Source organism: Seriola dumerili, unplaced genomic scaffold (genome assembly GCF_002260705.1).
Source record: "Seriola dumerili isolate Sdu_G_001 unplaced genomic scaffold, Sdu_1.0 BDQW01000068.1, whole genome shotgun sequence".
Taxonomy (NCBI): Eukaryota; Metazoa; Chordata; class Actinopteri; order Carangiformes; family Carangidae; genus Seriola; species Seriola dumerili.
This window is the reverse complement of record NW_019174323.1, coordinates 18,515,456-18,530,083: the sequence shown is the minus strand read 5'-3', so window position 1 is coordinate 18,530,083 and position 14,628 is coordinate 18,515,456. Positions and strand designations below refer to the sequence as shown.

The 14,628-nt window shown below is 43.0% G+C and overlaps 1 protein-coding gene across 1 annotated transcript in view; it reads right to left on the bottom strand.

Annotated features, from left to right (window-relative positions):
* LOC111219683 (caskin-2-like) overlaps window positions 1–14,628 on the bottom strand; it is a 43,996-nt gene that overhangs the window by 14,698 nt on the left and 14,670 nt on the right. Inside the window, exons 2-7 of the mRNA XM_022742400.1 lie at window positions 11,203–11,254; window positions 7,406–7,503; window positions 6,026–6,171; window positions 5,514–5,609; window positions 3,646–3,779; window positions 185–293 (exon numbers count right to left, since the gene is read on the bottom strand). Coding sequence (XP_022598121.1) covers window positions 185–293; window positions 3,646–3,779; window positions 5,514–5,609; window positions 6,026–6,171; window positions 7,406–7,503; window positions 11,203–11,254 — 635 coding nt within the window. The remainder of the gene's footprint in view (window positions 1–184; window positions 294–3,645; window positions 3,780–5,513; window positions 5,610–6,025; window positions 6,172–7,405; window positions 7,504–11,202; window positions 11,255–14,628) is intronic.

The following is a 14,628-nucleotide window of genomic DNA, read 5'->3' as shown; positions in this document are numbered from 1 at the left end:
TTACTGTGGACTTTTAAAACAAACCCTCCTCCCTCCTTTATTAAAGAACAACACGGGAGTTGTCGTGTGAAAGTTTTCAACGTTGTCTTTCTATCTGCACCTTCGATACAAAACGATCAGTGCCAGCCTTTGAAATCACACACCAGCTGAACTGAGATACCTAGTTTTTGGCGTCTTCACTTACATCAAGCAGCAGCCGCACCACTTCCGTTTTGCCGTACAGGGCGGCTTCATGCAGAGACGTTCCCGCTTTGGTGGCTCTGTTGATGTCGATACCAGCTTTTAGCAGCAACCTAGGAAATCAAATCAGAAACACGTATGTGAGGCCACAGGCGACACTCAGAAACAGACTCATTCATTCAACTGTTGCAGACATCTGCAACATCTCATTAAGCCATGTACCCCCCACTCTCTCACACACACACACACACACACACACACACACACACACACACACACACACACACACACACACACACACACAGAGAGAGAGATCTCTCTGCCCTGTCAGAGGCTCAGATGTAGGAATGCTGATGGCGTTGTATCCAGAGAATGGTGGAGGAGGAGGAAGAGGAGGAGGAGGAGGAGGTGGTTCACTATGTGAAGGTTGAATCAGGTTTGAAAGATGTAAACACTGAAGCTGCTGCAGAATATTATCCAGCTTCATGTGCACAGTGTTTTCTGAATGCACATGCAGTGAATCTGATCTAATCTCTTTATCTTTGAAATGTTGTTTTACTGTAAAATTGCAAGTTATAATCATAATAACTGATTTTTTTTGTAAAAGTACAAATTTTTTCTCATAAAAAAATTTGATATTATTAGTATTAAAAAATATCAGTATTAAAATAAATATAATGTGATACTGCAACTTGATTCTAAAAAGATTACAATCATAATATCATGATATAAATATATTTTTCTCTTGTAAAATATAGGAGCAGCACACACGTAACAACTGCTTTTCAATTTGCAGATATGAAAAATCTGAGTGTGGGTTAAAAAAAAAAAACTTGCTCGACTTGACAAGCTCGCACTAAGTGGGACACCACAGAGAGGTGGGACAGACAGGAGAAATATTAAGCTATGATGCAGTATGATGAAAAAAAGAAGCCTGAAGCGAACCTATTGTAACCTGCACCTTCTTCCTTTACTCAGCAGAAAAAGTTTTAATCTTGTTGGAATGAAACCTTGAGACGGCTGAATGTCTGAACACTGGCGTAAAGCTTAGACTTCCTCATCTCTGTCCTGCAGTTACGCAGCTCGTTTACTCTCATACTGTATACTCTACACAAACTGTACCGCATGTATACACTAGGATGTATAGAATGTATACATACACAATACTAAAATCAACAACAAACATTTTCCCTGGGACAAAATCCTCTGTGTTCACGTGTTTGCACCTCCAGCTCTAACCAGACCTAGAAAGCTTCTCCTGCTACACAAAAAGTAAGCACTATAAGACGCCTGCTGCATAAGTATGGCAGTCTTTGAAGAGACGTAAATCCCTTAGTGGGAGATCACAGGCAAATTCTCCTGAGTAAACTCTGAATAAACTTGTGTGCTAATGCAGTGGATTTTTTATTTTTTTATTTATTTCTTTTTGTGTTGGAGCCTCGACTTCTCTCCTGCACGTCTGCTATTCAACACCCCAGTTCAGGAAAGATGGAGCGGGTGTGTTGCAAAATGAGATCTGATCATTCAGAGGATGGGAATCGTTAGCAGCATGTCTGAGAGGCAGGGTGGAGCTACTTGGCTGAGTACATACATATTTACACAGATATGCTGGTATATAAAAAAACACACTGAGCTGCTCTCGGGAATCTGAGATGGAGCATCACTACAGTGCAGCATGTGCTCTTTGTGAAGGTGGATGTCGTTCGTGGGTTTTGCTTTCTGTAGCTACCTGAGGGGGAAATGTTCAGCACCTGGGGCTCTGCATGAATGAGTAATTATTAATTAATTATTAATTACTAGCGCAAGCTGTTAGCACTGTTAGCAGTTGTTGTATATACAGTATAGTAGTTATAAAGTAGCAGCAATAGTAGTTGTAATAGCACTGACAGCTAGGGTGACCAGATGTCCCTGTTTTTAACGTTTGTAATTAAAAACTGAAGTCCAGCTTTGTACTTGTTTTGGCCAACAGAGGGGGCTGGCTGCTAGCTATAGCAGCTTCAGAAGTGAAGCTAAAATCATCAAAAATAAAGTTATCCAATCAAATCTTTCTTTTTGTTGTTGTTGTTGTTGTTTCTAGGCAGAGAAAGGGTTTGCTGACTCACTCACTGGAGTTCACAACCAGGCAGTACACTAACAAAAACAAACATACTTCAAACAAACATTACAGCTGCTTCAAAGGTAGGGAGTCGTCATTTTATCAGTCGACCCTCACAATAGTTTATTACAATACAACAGTTGGCGTGGTCAAAATACATGACTGCCCCCGGTTTTCATTTCAGATACCTGGTCACCTTACTGACAGCCCTAGTAGTGAGGATAGTAGTACTAGTAAAAATAGTTGTTGCAGTAGTTAAACTAGCTGTGGTTTAAGTAGCATTAGTAGCAGTATAGTAGTGTGAATAGTAGCAGCAGTAGTTGTAGTTGTTGTAGCAGTAGTTAGTAGCAGCAGTAGCATAGTAGTAGTACTACCAACAGCCCTAGTAATGGTGATAGTGGTAGCAGTAGAAGTTTTAGTTTTAGTACCAATAGTGGCTGAAGTAGCATTAGTTGCAGTAGAGGTAGTAACGGTAACAGTAGGAGCAGTAGTTATGCTAGGTGCAGTAGCAGACGTAGTTCAGCACTAGTAAGGTTGATAGCAGTAGAATTAGCATGAGAAATAGTAGCAGTCGTACCAGAGATACCACCAGTAGTAGTATTGGTAGTTGCTGTAGTAGCAGTGTTATCACAGGTAACAGAGGTAACTGTCACAACAGAGGTAGCAACAGTAGTAATTTTAGTTATAGAGGTAACAACAGTAGTCATCATGTAGCAGCAATAATAGCCCTGTAATAGCAGTGCTCTGATAGCCTTAGCAGCGCTAATGGTAGCAGTGGTAAAAACTGTCTTACTAAAGGTGGTAGCATTAGTAAGAGTAGCAGAAATGTTAGTGGTGGTAGCAGCACTGGTAGCAGTAGCAGCTGCAGTTATAGCATTGGTAGCAACAGTAGTAGTTGTAGTTATGGTTGCACCAGTAGTAATGGTGGTGGTTGCATTAGCAGTAGCAGAGTTGTAGCAGCTGTAATAGTAATAGCAGTAGCACTGATAACAGCCCAAGCAGGGGTAATATTAGCAGTAGCAGTAAAAGAAGTACTAATAGTGGCAGAAGTAGCATTAGCAGCATTAGTAGCACTAGCGTAAGTATTGAAGTTGTAGTAGTGTTATCAGTAGAAGACGTAGGAGCAGTAGTAGCAGCCATAACAGTAGAGGTATTTGTAATTCTTGTAGTAGCAGCCGCAGCAGCAGTAGTGGTGTTAGTTGTAGTAGCTGGCAATAATTACATTGGCACCAGTGGGAGCATGGCTAATAGCAACAGAGGTGGTAGCAGCAGTAACAGCAGCAGCAGCTGTGGTGTAAGTAGAAAGATGAAAGGGCAGAAATACACATGTAGACTTCTATTACTGTCCCTTTCAACACTGCAAACCTTACTTGATGATGTCTTTGTGACCGTTCCTGGCTGCCAGGTGGAGTGGGGTGGTGGATGGGGAGTCCAGGCTGTCATGCCCTCCCTCCCCCTCTAACAGCACCGCCACCATGTTACTGCTCAGCAGCAACTGAGCCACCTGAAGAGAAATCAAACGCAATGAAATGAAGATGAAGCGTTGGCTGGGAGAACACAAGAGTGGCAGAATTAGGGCAAAAATTACAGCATTAGAAACACAGACACACACATACATATATATATATATGTATATATGTATGCAAAGCCAAGCTAGCTGAGGCTGCATGGTAGAAATATATGAACTAAAATAATGTACTGTATATAAAGATAGCCCAGAGAAGCTTATCCACTACTCAGCAGCTGTCTAAAGATATATGGCCTCGAATGACACACACACACACACACACACACACACACACACACACACACACACGCGCGCGCACACACAGCCCAAAGCTTTTTATTCTTTCACTGCTAAAGTGCAAACTCAGACCAGACAAGAAAACATTTAACAGGCATGTGTGCGTGTATGTGTATGTATTTGTGTGTGTGTGTGTGTGTGTGTGTGTGTGTGTGTGTGTCTAATTCTGAATTACAGGGCCAGCTATACATTTCAGAGCCGGGCTTATCCACTGATGTGACAGACAAACAGTGAAACACACTGCAATGTGCAATCCCTTTAATGTTTGTGTGTGTGTGTGTGTGTGTGTGTGTGTGTGTGTGTGTGTGTGTGTGTGTGTGTGTGTGTGTGTGTGTGTGTGTGTGTGTGTGTGTGTGTGTGTGTGCCACTGAAGCTTATTTCCCTTTCACTCAAACGAGCTTAATTTATCTGGGTCACTTCATCTGAGTCGGAGTTCATGTTCATCAGAAAAAGGACAGAATGGGGAGTTTTCACATGCAGATAATTGGATTGGAATAACTACATGAATGAAGCAGATCACTACATGGGGTTTTAGTCTCTCAATGAAAAGACCAGCACAAGCTCCAAATTCTCCAAATGGCACTGTGAGGTCGTTCAACAGCTCCACAGCGGTAATCCTCACCGATACAGATCAGTACCAGCGTATCTCTTAGAGCTTCACGAAGGCGACTCCTCTCGTTTCAGGTTCTTTAAGAAGTTTCATCTTTCCTCCAAAAGGCTTCTTCACTTCCATCGGTCCTCTCGTCGGCCAAAATGTGCACAAACACAAAAATGTCTTCAAACAAGTGGCCCTTGTCTTTTGGATGTAGGTGGGCTGCTGAGGCCTGACCTGAGGAAACTGGCTCTTCTGTGTCGTGTTGTGAACATATGAAGCATTTGTTTAGTTTTCCTTCACATACAGGTCTGTGCATTCCTCTTGATGCCATCTACGTCAAACTGGAACGACCACCGCTAAACAGAAGAAGAAGACTCTCCGATGAGAGGTGAAGCGTCTTCCAGAAGCTCCAGTCCAGCTGCCTTCATTAAGCTCTGAGGCCCTGTTCACACCTGGCTAACGAGTGTCCAAATGACACTACAGAGGTTGTCGGGGAACATGAAATCCGATCTACTCACCAGTGTTTATAGAAACTGTCACTAACTCTGTCAGAGGAAAGGCTTTTGTAGAAGAGGTCAGAGCTGAATCAAACTACAGGTTGATGTTTAGTCATGTGACTGTGGTGTAGTTGGTTTATAGCCTAACATTAGCTTTTTACTTCTGATGATTGTCTTTAGGCTTCAAACATCAAAAAGTGGAGTTCAGTAGTAAAGATAGAGAACTACAATAAAACAATTATGTCAAATACATCACGCTGAAGGTGGAAAAAGTCATTTTAATAAAAGATCAACATTCTTAGATATACTCCCACAAGAATCTGCTCACAAATGTTCTCATACCTTCAGTCTCCCAAACTCACAGGCCAGATCCAGAGGAGTCTTCTTGGCCTTGTTCATCACACAGGGATTAGACTGGTGCTGCAGCAGCATCTCAGACTGACAGGGAAAAGAGGAGAGAAAGTGATCTCACCTCATGTATTATCAACATGCTCTCACACGCCCGTCATCCCAACACATCCTGTGTGTGTGTGTGTGCATTTTTTGTGTGTTTGAACAGAAGAGGAGGAACATATGATAGCTCTGGTCCAGCCTGTGTTTAGTATTGTCTTATTGGGGGGGGGGGGGTCCAGGAGCCAAACAGATGAGGCAGGGGGAAAGGAATATGTGATATGTGTGTTCAGTGCTTGTAGACTCTGGTGAGAAACCTGTGTAATGGCATTAATGGTATTACTGGTATTGTTGGCGGACAATACTGGCTGAGACACAAAGGGGGTAGATTTCAGTGAAATGTGAGGACAGGTAATGCCTCGAAACTTTGCCTTTGGCGGCTGTGAGTGTGTGTGTGTACTCACCACCTCATAATGTCCGTACTGAGCAGCGAGATGTAACGGTATCTGTCCATCATGGGAAGGGGAGTTGACTGAAGCGCCGGCTCTCAGCAACAATAAGACGGAGTCGGCTTTACCCTGCCACGCTGCGTAGTGGAGAGGACGCATGCCTAGAGACAGGAACCACAGCGAGGGACGGAGTCAGGGAGACGGGAAAAGAAAAGACAGAAACATCCTAACTTGCAGGTCCTCTCTTAACTGTTTGGTAACCATGGTAATTAAGGTGCGGACCTGATTTAGGAAAAAAGCTATAACAGATGAATAGTTCCCAACTTAGGACAGGAAAAGTTTTACAAAACAGCTAAAAAAATAAAAAATAAAAATAAAATCAGCTGCATATGTGACATCATCAGCGTCATCAGGTGACCTCAGCTCAGGCTCGGAGATTACAAAAAGCCAGTGTTACAAAGTCGTGGCCTGGAGTTTGAAAGTTGTCAGTGTTAAGTAAGTCACAGAGTAAACTAACATAAAAACCATCAGGCTGCATTATGGGAAATGTAGGAGGCAGTGTGTTTGAAATTAAACCCATACCAGGGATTAAAAGTCAGGATACCTCTGCCTCTGCTGCTTGTTTAAATTGTATAAACAGAGAATGTTTCTCGCACGTTCCCCATCTAATTTTGAAACTTGCCACTTGTTTGTTTCTCTGCTCAAAACTGGAATCTGTGATTTCAGGGAAAATCCCTTGGAAGTTGGTCAGTGGAGGAGATGAACTCTTCACTTTCCAACTTGCAAAAGCTCTGAAGGTTTAGGTTTGATTGTTTCATCGGATGTCCTCTGCCGCCCTGGGGCTGATAGATCTCGACACATCTCGTCTTGTGATCAAGTAGTTAATAAAGTTACGGTTGAGTCACTCGTAGCGCCTCAGCTCTCTTCCCCGGAGGGTTACTGCTACATTTCACAAAAGTGTAATAAGTCTGACGTTAGCTGAGGCGATTTTTAGAGTCTAAGAAAGTTGCCAGGACGGGGTAAAATTTAAACTCAACCTAAAATAAAATGTAACTTGAGAACTCTATAGCTGACACACACACATACACACACACACACACACTTATGAGCGCTACATGCCTCCGGTCTCAGCGGCCGAGATGCCACTCCTGCACAAATTCTACTAAATCTGTTCCACTTGAGGTCTGAAGATATTTGTCGTTGCACTGCTGTCGAGGCAGACAGACTTCAAAGTGAATCATACTTATTCATATGGGTCAAACTTATTTTCAGCTGAGTGTCAAAAACTTTCAGATTCAATTTAACCACAACTGAGTTCCCAGCATTGAACAGCTTTTTTTCTTGAGTTCTGGGTTTGTGCGGTGACGCAGGTTCAGCTGGTGAAGCTGTTGATACCGTTGATGTCCTTGATATCCACTGTGGCCTGGGCCTCCAGCAGCAGAGACAGCAGCTCCGTGGTGCCCGTCAGAGCGGCATGGTGCAGCGCTGAGAAGCTGTGGGCGAGACAGAGGAGGAGGGAGGGAGGAGAGGGAGGTCAAGGCGAGGAGGGGGAGAGACGAGGAGACGAGCAGGGTCATAAATCATAGTCATGACTTTACAGCAGGTGAGTCCTTTTCAAAAGTCAGACTGAAATGTGTGTGTGTGTGTGTGTGTGTGTGAGAGTGTGTGTGTGCGAGAGAGTGTGTGTGTGTGTGTGTGTGTGTGTGTGTGTGTGTGTGTGTGTGCAAGAGAGTGTGTGTGTGTGCGTGTGTGTGAGTGCATGAGTGTGTGTGCGAGAGAGAGTGTGTGTGTGTGTGTGTGTTCGTGCGTGTGAGCGTGTGTGTGTGTGTGTGTGTGTCTTTTTTTTCTGTTTCAGTTTAGATTACATTTTTAGAGTTTGCTTGTTTAGTTTTTCTTATTTTCATTGTTAGTTTTAGTTTCTTTCGTAATAAGGGGGATTTTTCAGGGGTGAGATTCCAAAAGACATAAAAACTCAACAAAACATTTAAAATGTTTTCACTTAGATGAACAACCACAATCCACAAAAGAAACTATAAAATTTGAACACAGATTTCATATCCACCCAAAATACTACAGGCTCACGTATGAAATAAACTTATTTTAGTTTTGTAAACACACAATACAGTTTCAGTTATTGTTTGGTTTAAAAAGCCTCATTTTTATTTTTATTTCATTTGACGAAAATGTTTTTTCTCATCTAGTTTTCGTTATTTCGTTGGTTTAAGTTTACGATGATAACTCTGGTGTGAGTTCATCTGATGACAGTGGCTTTATAAAGGTGGACGACATCACAGCTCCCAAAAGTGAGGTCACAAACCCCGTTAGCAGCTGGGACGTTGGTTTCTGTAATTTTAGGTTGTTCTGATCACACTGATGTTTAAGTGTTCATTTTTTAAATAAGTTTGGTTGTAAATAGTTGTATGACTCCACCCCCCCCATCACTACTGTGCAAACTCGTTACCAGCTCAAGATGGCGGCGCATGTATCTGGACAATTCTGGCATCATTTTAGGGCAGTTGGGAAGAAGTGGAGTTGTGTCGTCCATCTTTATTTACAGACAGTGGAGGTCATCAAAGCTTCAGAGATGAAATGTGTGTGTTTGTGTCAGTGTATTCCACACAGAGAGAAATGAAATTAAAGGCATAAATTCTTGGCGGTGAGTTTTTCTTTTGCTTGGGGGCAACACAGACACCCTGAGTGTTCCTGGGGAGACGACCCTCCGATGAAAAACACAGGCAGAGCTGGAGCTGGAACTCCCCCCCCCCCCCCCCCCTCCTCATGTGGGGGTGAAATAAAAACTACAGTACAGAGGGCTTTCAGGTGATTTCACACAGCCTCAGGCAGGCACAGCAGGAGCCCTGAGCTCTCGTGCACCAGTGGCAATAAAAAGCTCAGCTACACGTGGAGAGAGAACTGACTGCAGCTGTGTCGAGTCGAAAAGTTACACTATCGAGTTTTCACTGGAAACAAACAGCTTCCATCATATGTTAAAGTGAACCGTCATAGCTCACGGCGTAAACCTATAGAGTAACGAGATCAGTGGGTTAGCCAGCTGATTCTGGACGATTAACTCACTAACCCACTCTGGGAAAACTGAATCAGTATTTCCACAGGACGACAACGTGAAGTTGTAAAACCACTTTGTCATTGTCATTGTTGATTCTGTGGAAAAGTCTATTCATCTCAACAACAAACAGCAGAAATATCAGTCATGAAATAAAAATCTCCGCTGGAACAAGATTAGCCTAGCGTAGCATAGAGTCAGCTCGCCTGACTCTGTCCTAAGGTTAAATGTATGCAGAGGTGTGTGTGGTTACAGTGGAGCCTGGTGTTGCTTTCAGGTGATTTCATGAAGGTAAACACAGTGACAGTCATGTGTAATGGCACTGTAATGCAGAGTGATACGAGTATGTCGGGATGCGCCCTTAAAATAACAGTGAAATACGCCATTGACTTCAGAACGGGTATTTGTTGGTCAATCGCTTTCCGCTGCCACAAGACCTGACAGTGCACCTGACCACACCGTGTTGACACCAACATGTCAGTGGGCGCTCAGAAGGGCGCAAGTGTATTTGCTATTTAAACAACATGGACGCCGGACGGAAAAATGACAACTGTGTCGGTCTGTACAGTGAAAAAAATGTAAGGGATCTCCAGACAGTAAAGTAGCTCATCTTATCAGTCACATCTTTTAGGCTTCAACGCTCCTCAGACACAGACACACACACACACACCTTCATTCATCCAGCAGAACAAACCTTGTCCACATCCTGCGTCACCTGTTGCAGCCACTGTCTAAGACTCTGAATGTGTCTCTCAGGAACGATGTTGACTCAACAACTGTTTGCTCACCTTCCCCTCTGCACTGATCTCAAATATCACAGGTAACACACACACACACACACACACACACACACACACACACACACACACACACACACAGAGCGATGGACATGTTTTATTTCCGCACCCCTATTGTGTATCACCTCCCGCACACTGCACTGACCCTGCATGTAGAGACACGCATCCGGCCTAAGTCAACGCATACACACATTGCACACACACCAACACTAACAGCGGCGTGCGTCGGGGGGTTCTCTGCATGTCTGATGGCCTACTTTGATATAAAGAATACATTTGATGGATAAAAACAGAGACTAAACAACTTGAAAAAAGCGTCTTTGAAACAAGAAAGAGTCTGTTATTCTCGTCCAATATGAGGCAGCCACAACAAGTACTGTTACTTTACATATAAAAATATATACATATATATGTTTCTATATAAGTAAAACTAGTCATAAAATAACTTTGTGCAAAATCATCTCCATAAAATACCTACTCGAGAAGTGAGGGATGTTGTTTGGGGCTTTCAACTGCATCTCACAGTCTATTCATCTATAATTTTACAAAGACCTACATTTTATTTTTTTTCTCAGAGCCTGTCAAGCTTTAAACTTCTCCACACAGAAGCTGCAGAAGTGTGCAAGAAGCTTGAGCATCTATCTCAGTATCTTAACAGTTTGGAGGGTGTTTTTTTTTTTTTTTTTTAGCCTCCAAAACCAGTAAACACGAAGCCAAAGGCATTTCATACAACACAGCGTTACACCCACCAGACTCACTGGTTAGCCCTCACCAACAGTTTCCTTCTTGTACTTACAATGCTACTGCTAACTATCTCCACACTGCAATACAAGAGCAATGCTTTGCTTATTTATTTGGGTGTATTTGCAGTCTACTCTATTATATTCTGGCCATTTTATTACATAATGCCAGTGGAGATAAGACAGGAAATTCAGGAAATGACATGTAGCTAATGGTCCTGGCCGGGAGTCGAACCGGGGACTCGCTCAGGACGCCCCTCATATTCTCATATTTCACAGATGAGTTGACTCATATGAACGACAGATTCTTAATTCAAACTAAACAAACTCAATTTCCTGTCATTTGTTGTTTTGGTTTTTTTTACATTAGATAATAACATACTGCAAGTTCTACATGTCAGTGTATGTGTGTGGTTTGGTTTGTGAGTCACACTGTGTGAAGACAAACAGGAGGCTGTCAGCCAGAGGTCGGGCATCAAAGACACAGTGACTCCTGCGTTACATTCATTTGACTCAACTTCATGCTTCTCTTACAGGCTGACACACACACACACACACACACACACACACACACACACACACACGTCTTACCCTTCTGAGTCTTGGTAGTTGATGTTGAGCCTCTTGGTGGAGCCCAGCAACTCTGGAAAAAGACAGATGGAGAAAGGAGAGGGGGGGTGGGGGGTTGGATGACAACCATTAGTATATGGTGACATATTTGTCTTTTCATCAGAGCTCTCCAGAAATCCCTCCATCCCCACAGGACCCTGTGTGTGTCTTTCTCCCCTGCACTTCTCCCTGTCATCACTCCTTCCTTCAAACAACCTGACAGCCTCGACAGGATCGAGGAGCTTTCCTCACCTCCTCCTGCCTCACCCTGCCTCCTCTCGGCGCGTCTGACACCCTCACTGCAGACAAATGATTCATAAACAAATGATTGTGCCTCGCAGAAATGTACCATTCCACCTCATTTACACTGCCATCTCATCACGGGTCTTTGGAATAGAGAGTGGCAGCCATAAAACACGAGCATGTCAGAACAAAACATGTATATGTTTCTTTTTCCACAGGAGCACTCGCTGCAGAAATAGCAGGGGTCTGTTAGCAAGACTGAACAAGTCGTTTTTCACTCACCTTGGAGGAGACAGACCGCTACTTGTCCCATGGCTTACTTGTTCATTCTTTCTCCAAAAGGAAATAACGTCGTCTATTCATCTATTCTCTTTCACCAGTCCGGCTTCTGCCACAATAACATCTGTAAAAATGTGCTGGAGCGTAAAACTCTATATTTTCAGACTGTTTACAATGTCCCCAATTCAATAGCAGTTGCCTGCTGGTCCCAGCTGTCACATAGTATTATAATAATAAATATTTTTGGCTAGAAAATGGTCCAAGATTTTTTTGTCAAAGGTATCAAAGTCAAAACTTTTATTGTGACAACACGAACTTCCTCCTCTACATGCGTAATCTTCTTTTCTCTAAGTATCCGACTCCAATCAAACCTGGCCATCATCCCAATGCTCTACTCAACCCTTAAATCCTCATTTTAAATCGTGTCAAACTAAACTTCCAGACGTCAAATATGATGCATCTACCTCCACCTCACACATTCATCTCCAGCCCCTGAGCGGGACGGGAACCTGTCCTCACACAGCTAAATATCCTTGGACGTCCTACAGCTGAGAGCTACTGTAAAGGCCCCACAGTCCACCGAGACCCACACAGGAACCGAACTGCCAAGCTCTGGAAATACAGAGCCATTCATCGCAGTCAATCTCCCTTACTGTTTTCTCCCACATAGATGTGGGAAATCACAGAAGTGTGTGTGTGTGTGTGTGTGTGTGTGTGTGGTATCAATAAATAGACTGTGTAGACTTATTGTTCTGTTAGTGAACAAGCTAACAAGTTTGATAACTGATGTTTAGCTCATTAGCTCAGTTTCATTTTCCCTTTTCAATTAAATGAAACAGAACAGTGTAGAGCAGTGGTTCTCAAAGTGAGGTCTTGGGACCTCCAGGGGTCCTTGAGGAGGTTCCTGGGGGTCCCCAGCAAAAAGGGGAATCATTGATTTTCACCATAATTCCATCCATGAGTAAAACTACGACAGGATGTGTGAATATTTTGGTTTCAAACATTTTCTGTAATAAAACATCTAAAGGCAAAAATGATCATCATGTTATTATCATCCACAGGAATGACAGCTAAAACTGTGAAATTAGACCCATAAGGAAATAAATCTGAATATGTAATGTCTCAGTAGAAAAGAATGAATTTCTATGAGTAAATCTTATGTGACAGAAACATGGATTACATCATCAAAAGAGAAGGTTTAACAGCAGTAGCTGCAGTGAAAAGCTGTGTAGAGACTGACAGACATTTCATATTAAAGAAATAAAAGGGTAAAAGAATATGAAGCAATTTGTGAATTCATAGCATATAATTTGGTCCCCACTGGTGCCCAGATTTTTATTTATATATATCTATATATATATTCAATTCTCATCTTTGTGGTTTATTTATGTTTCCAGTGCATTTTGTTTTTGCACATAAAAACATACAAAACAGGTTTTTTTTTAACAGAACGTAGGTAGATGAAATTTTATAAATATTTAAGGAACTTTATACGAGATGTCGAAGATTTCTCGTGGAGCTCTGTGGATAAAGAATGTATTCTCCCTTCCATGCTTAGGATATCAGTTCCCATTGGAGCCTCTCATGTCAGAAATGCAGAAATTCACGCCCTGTGGGGGGGTTTTGGAGGAAGCATCAATATGCACAACCCAGGGTAAAGTCATGCTTTATATTTGAAGTAATCATTTTACAGCAGTCAAGTGGAGTTTACTAACAGGGCGGTGGTGGAGCTGCTGCTGCTGAAGACTCAAACACAGAAAAAACCGGAGCCTGGAGGCACAGAAAGGCACATTGATAATGAGACAGATAGAAGGGTTGGGCTGCCTGCCAGGACGGGGTCTAAACTGTCCCAGTGGTATGGAAAGAACAGGGCCTTTCAGGAGTTCTAGTTACAACACGAGCCAACATTCCTCACATAGCACGCCCACCACGCTCTCCTACTCGCTCGCCGTCTCTCCGAGTTTGAACCTACAGAACTGTCAGCCACCTTTTCTCTGCTCTGCTCTCTGCTCCCTCCCTCCTCCCTCCTTTGTGCAGAAGTAGTAGGGGGCTCAGATTCTGACATCACAATCAATTACATTACCAGCACGCTGACTCTACTTGTGTGTGTGTATGTGTGTGTGTGTATGTGTGTGTGTGTGTGTGTGTGTGTGTGTGTGTGTGTGTGTGTGTGTGTGTGTGTGTGTGTGTGTGTGTGTGTGTGTGTGTTCAGAGCTGATGCAAACAGATGTGTAGTAAATTGCGTTTTCTTGCAGAGACAGGGAAATTACAGGGTTCGCTCTTTCCTGCAGAAACCAACGTCGCTGCAAACAAAAATGATTGAATCTGAGGAGTTGTCAGTGTGGAAGCCCTCCATTGTTTTCTGTGGTTACAACAAACAAAGCAAAGGGACCACGTGACGCTGTGTTTTGATAGCCTCATCAGATACATAAGCAGTGCTCCCAACTACTGTTGTTACGCTCCCTCTGCACCTTTCTAATAGGAGCAGAAGCATCTGGACAGAAGAAAGGGATGCTGCTGCTTTGATGTGGAGAGAGCGGTTCAGACAGGAGCGAAGGGAAATAAAGAGAGTAGGAGGAGAAGTTAGGGTCTATTCGTCCTTTCAGGTGAGATGAGGAGAATGTTTTTCACTGTGTGTGTCAGGTGCACAAACAAAAAAAAACATGCAGAGGACTTTTCTGCAACACATCAGTGTGCAAACAGCTTCAGAGGAAGAGGAGAGAGGAGGAGCAAGAGCTGGAAAATGTAAATAAAAAAATAAAAGATAACAAAAAAAAAGATGGTTCGCGTGTGTTTGTCTCCAACAAGGCTGCAGCTGGCAGAGAGTCTGTTGCTTTGGTTTGCATGGCTGCAAAAAATCATTTTAAAGCGCCTTTGATCATCTTC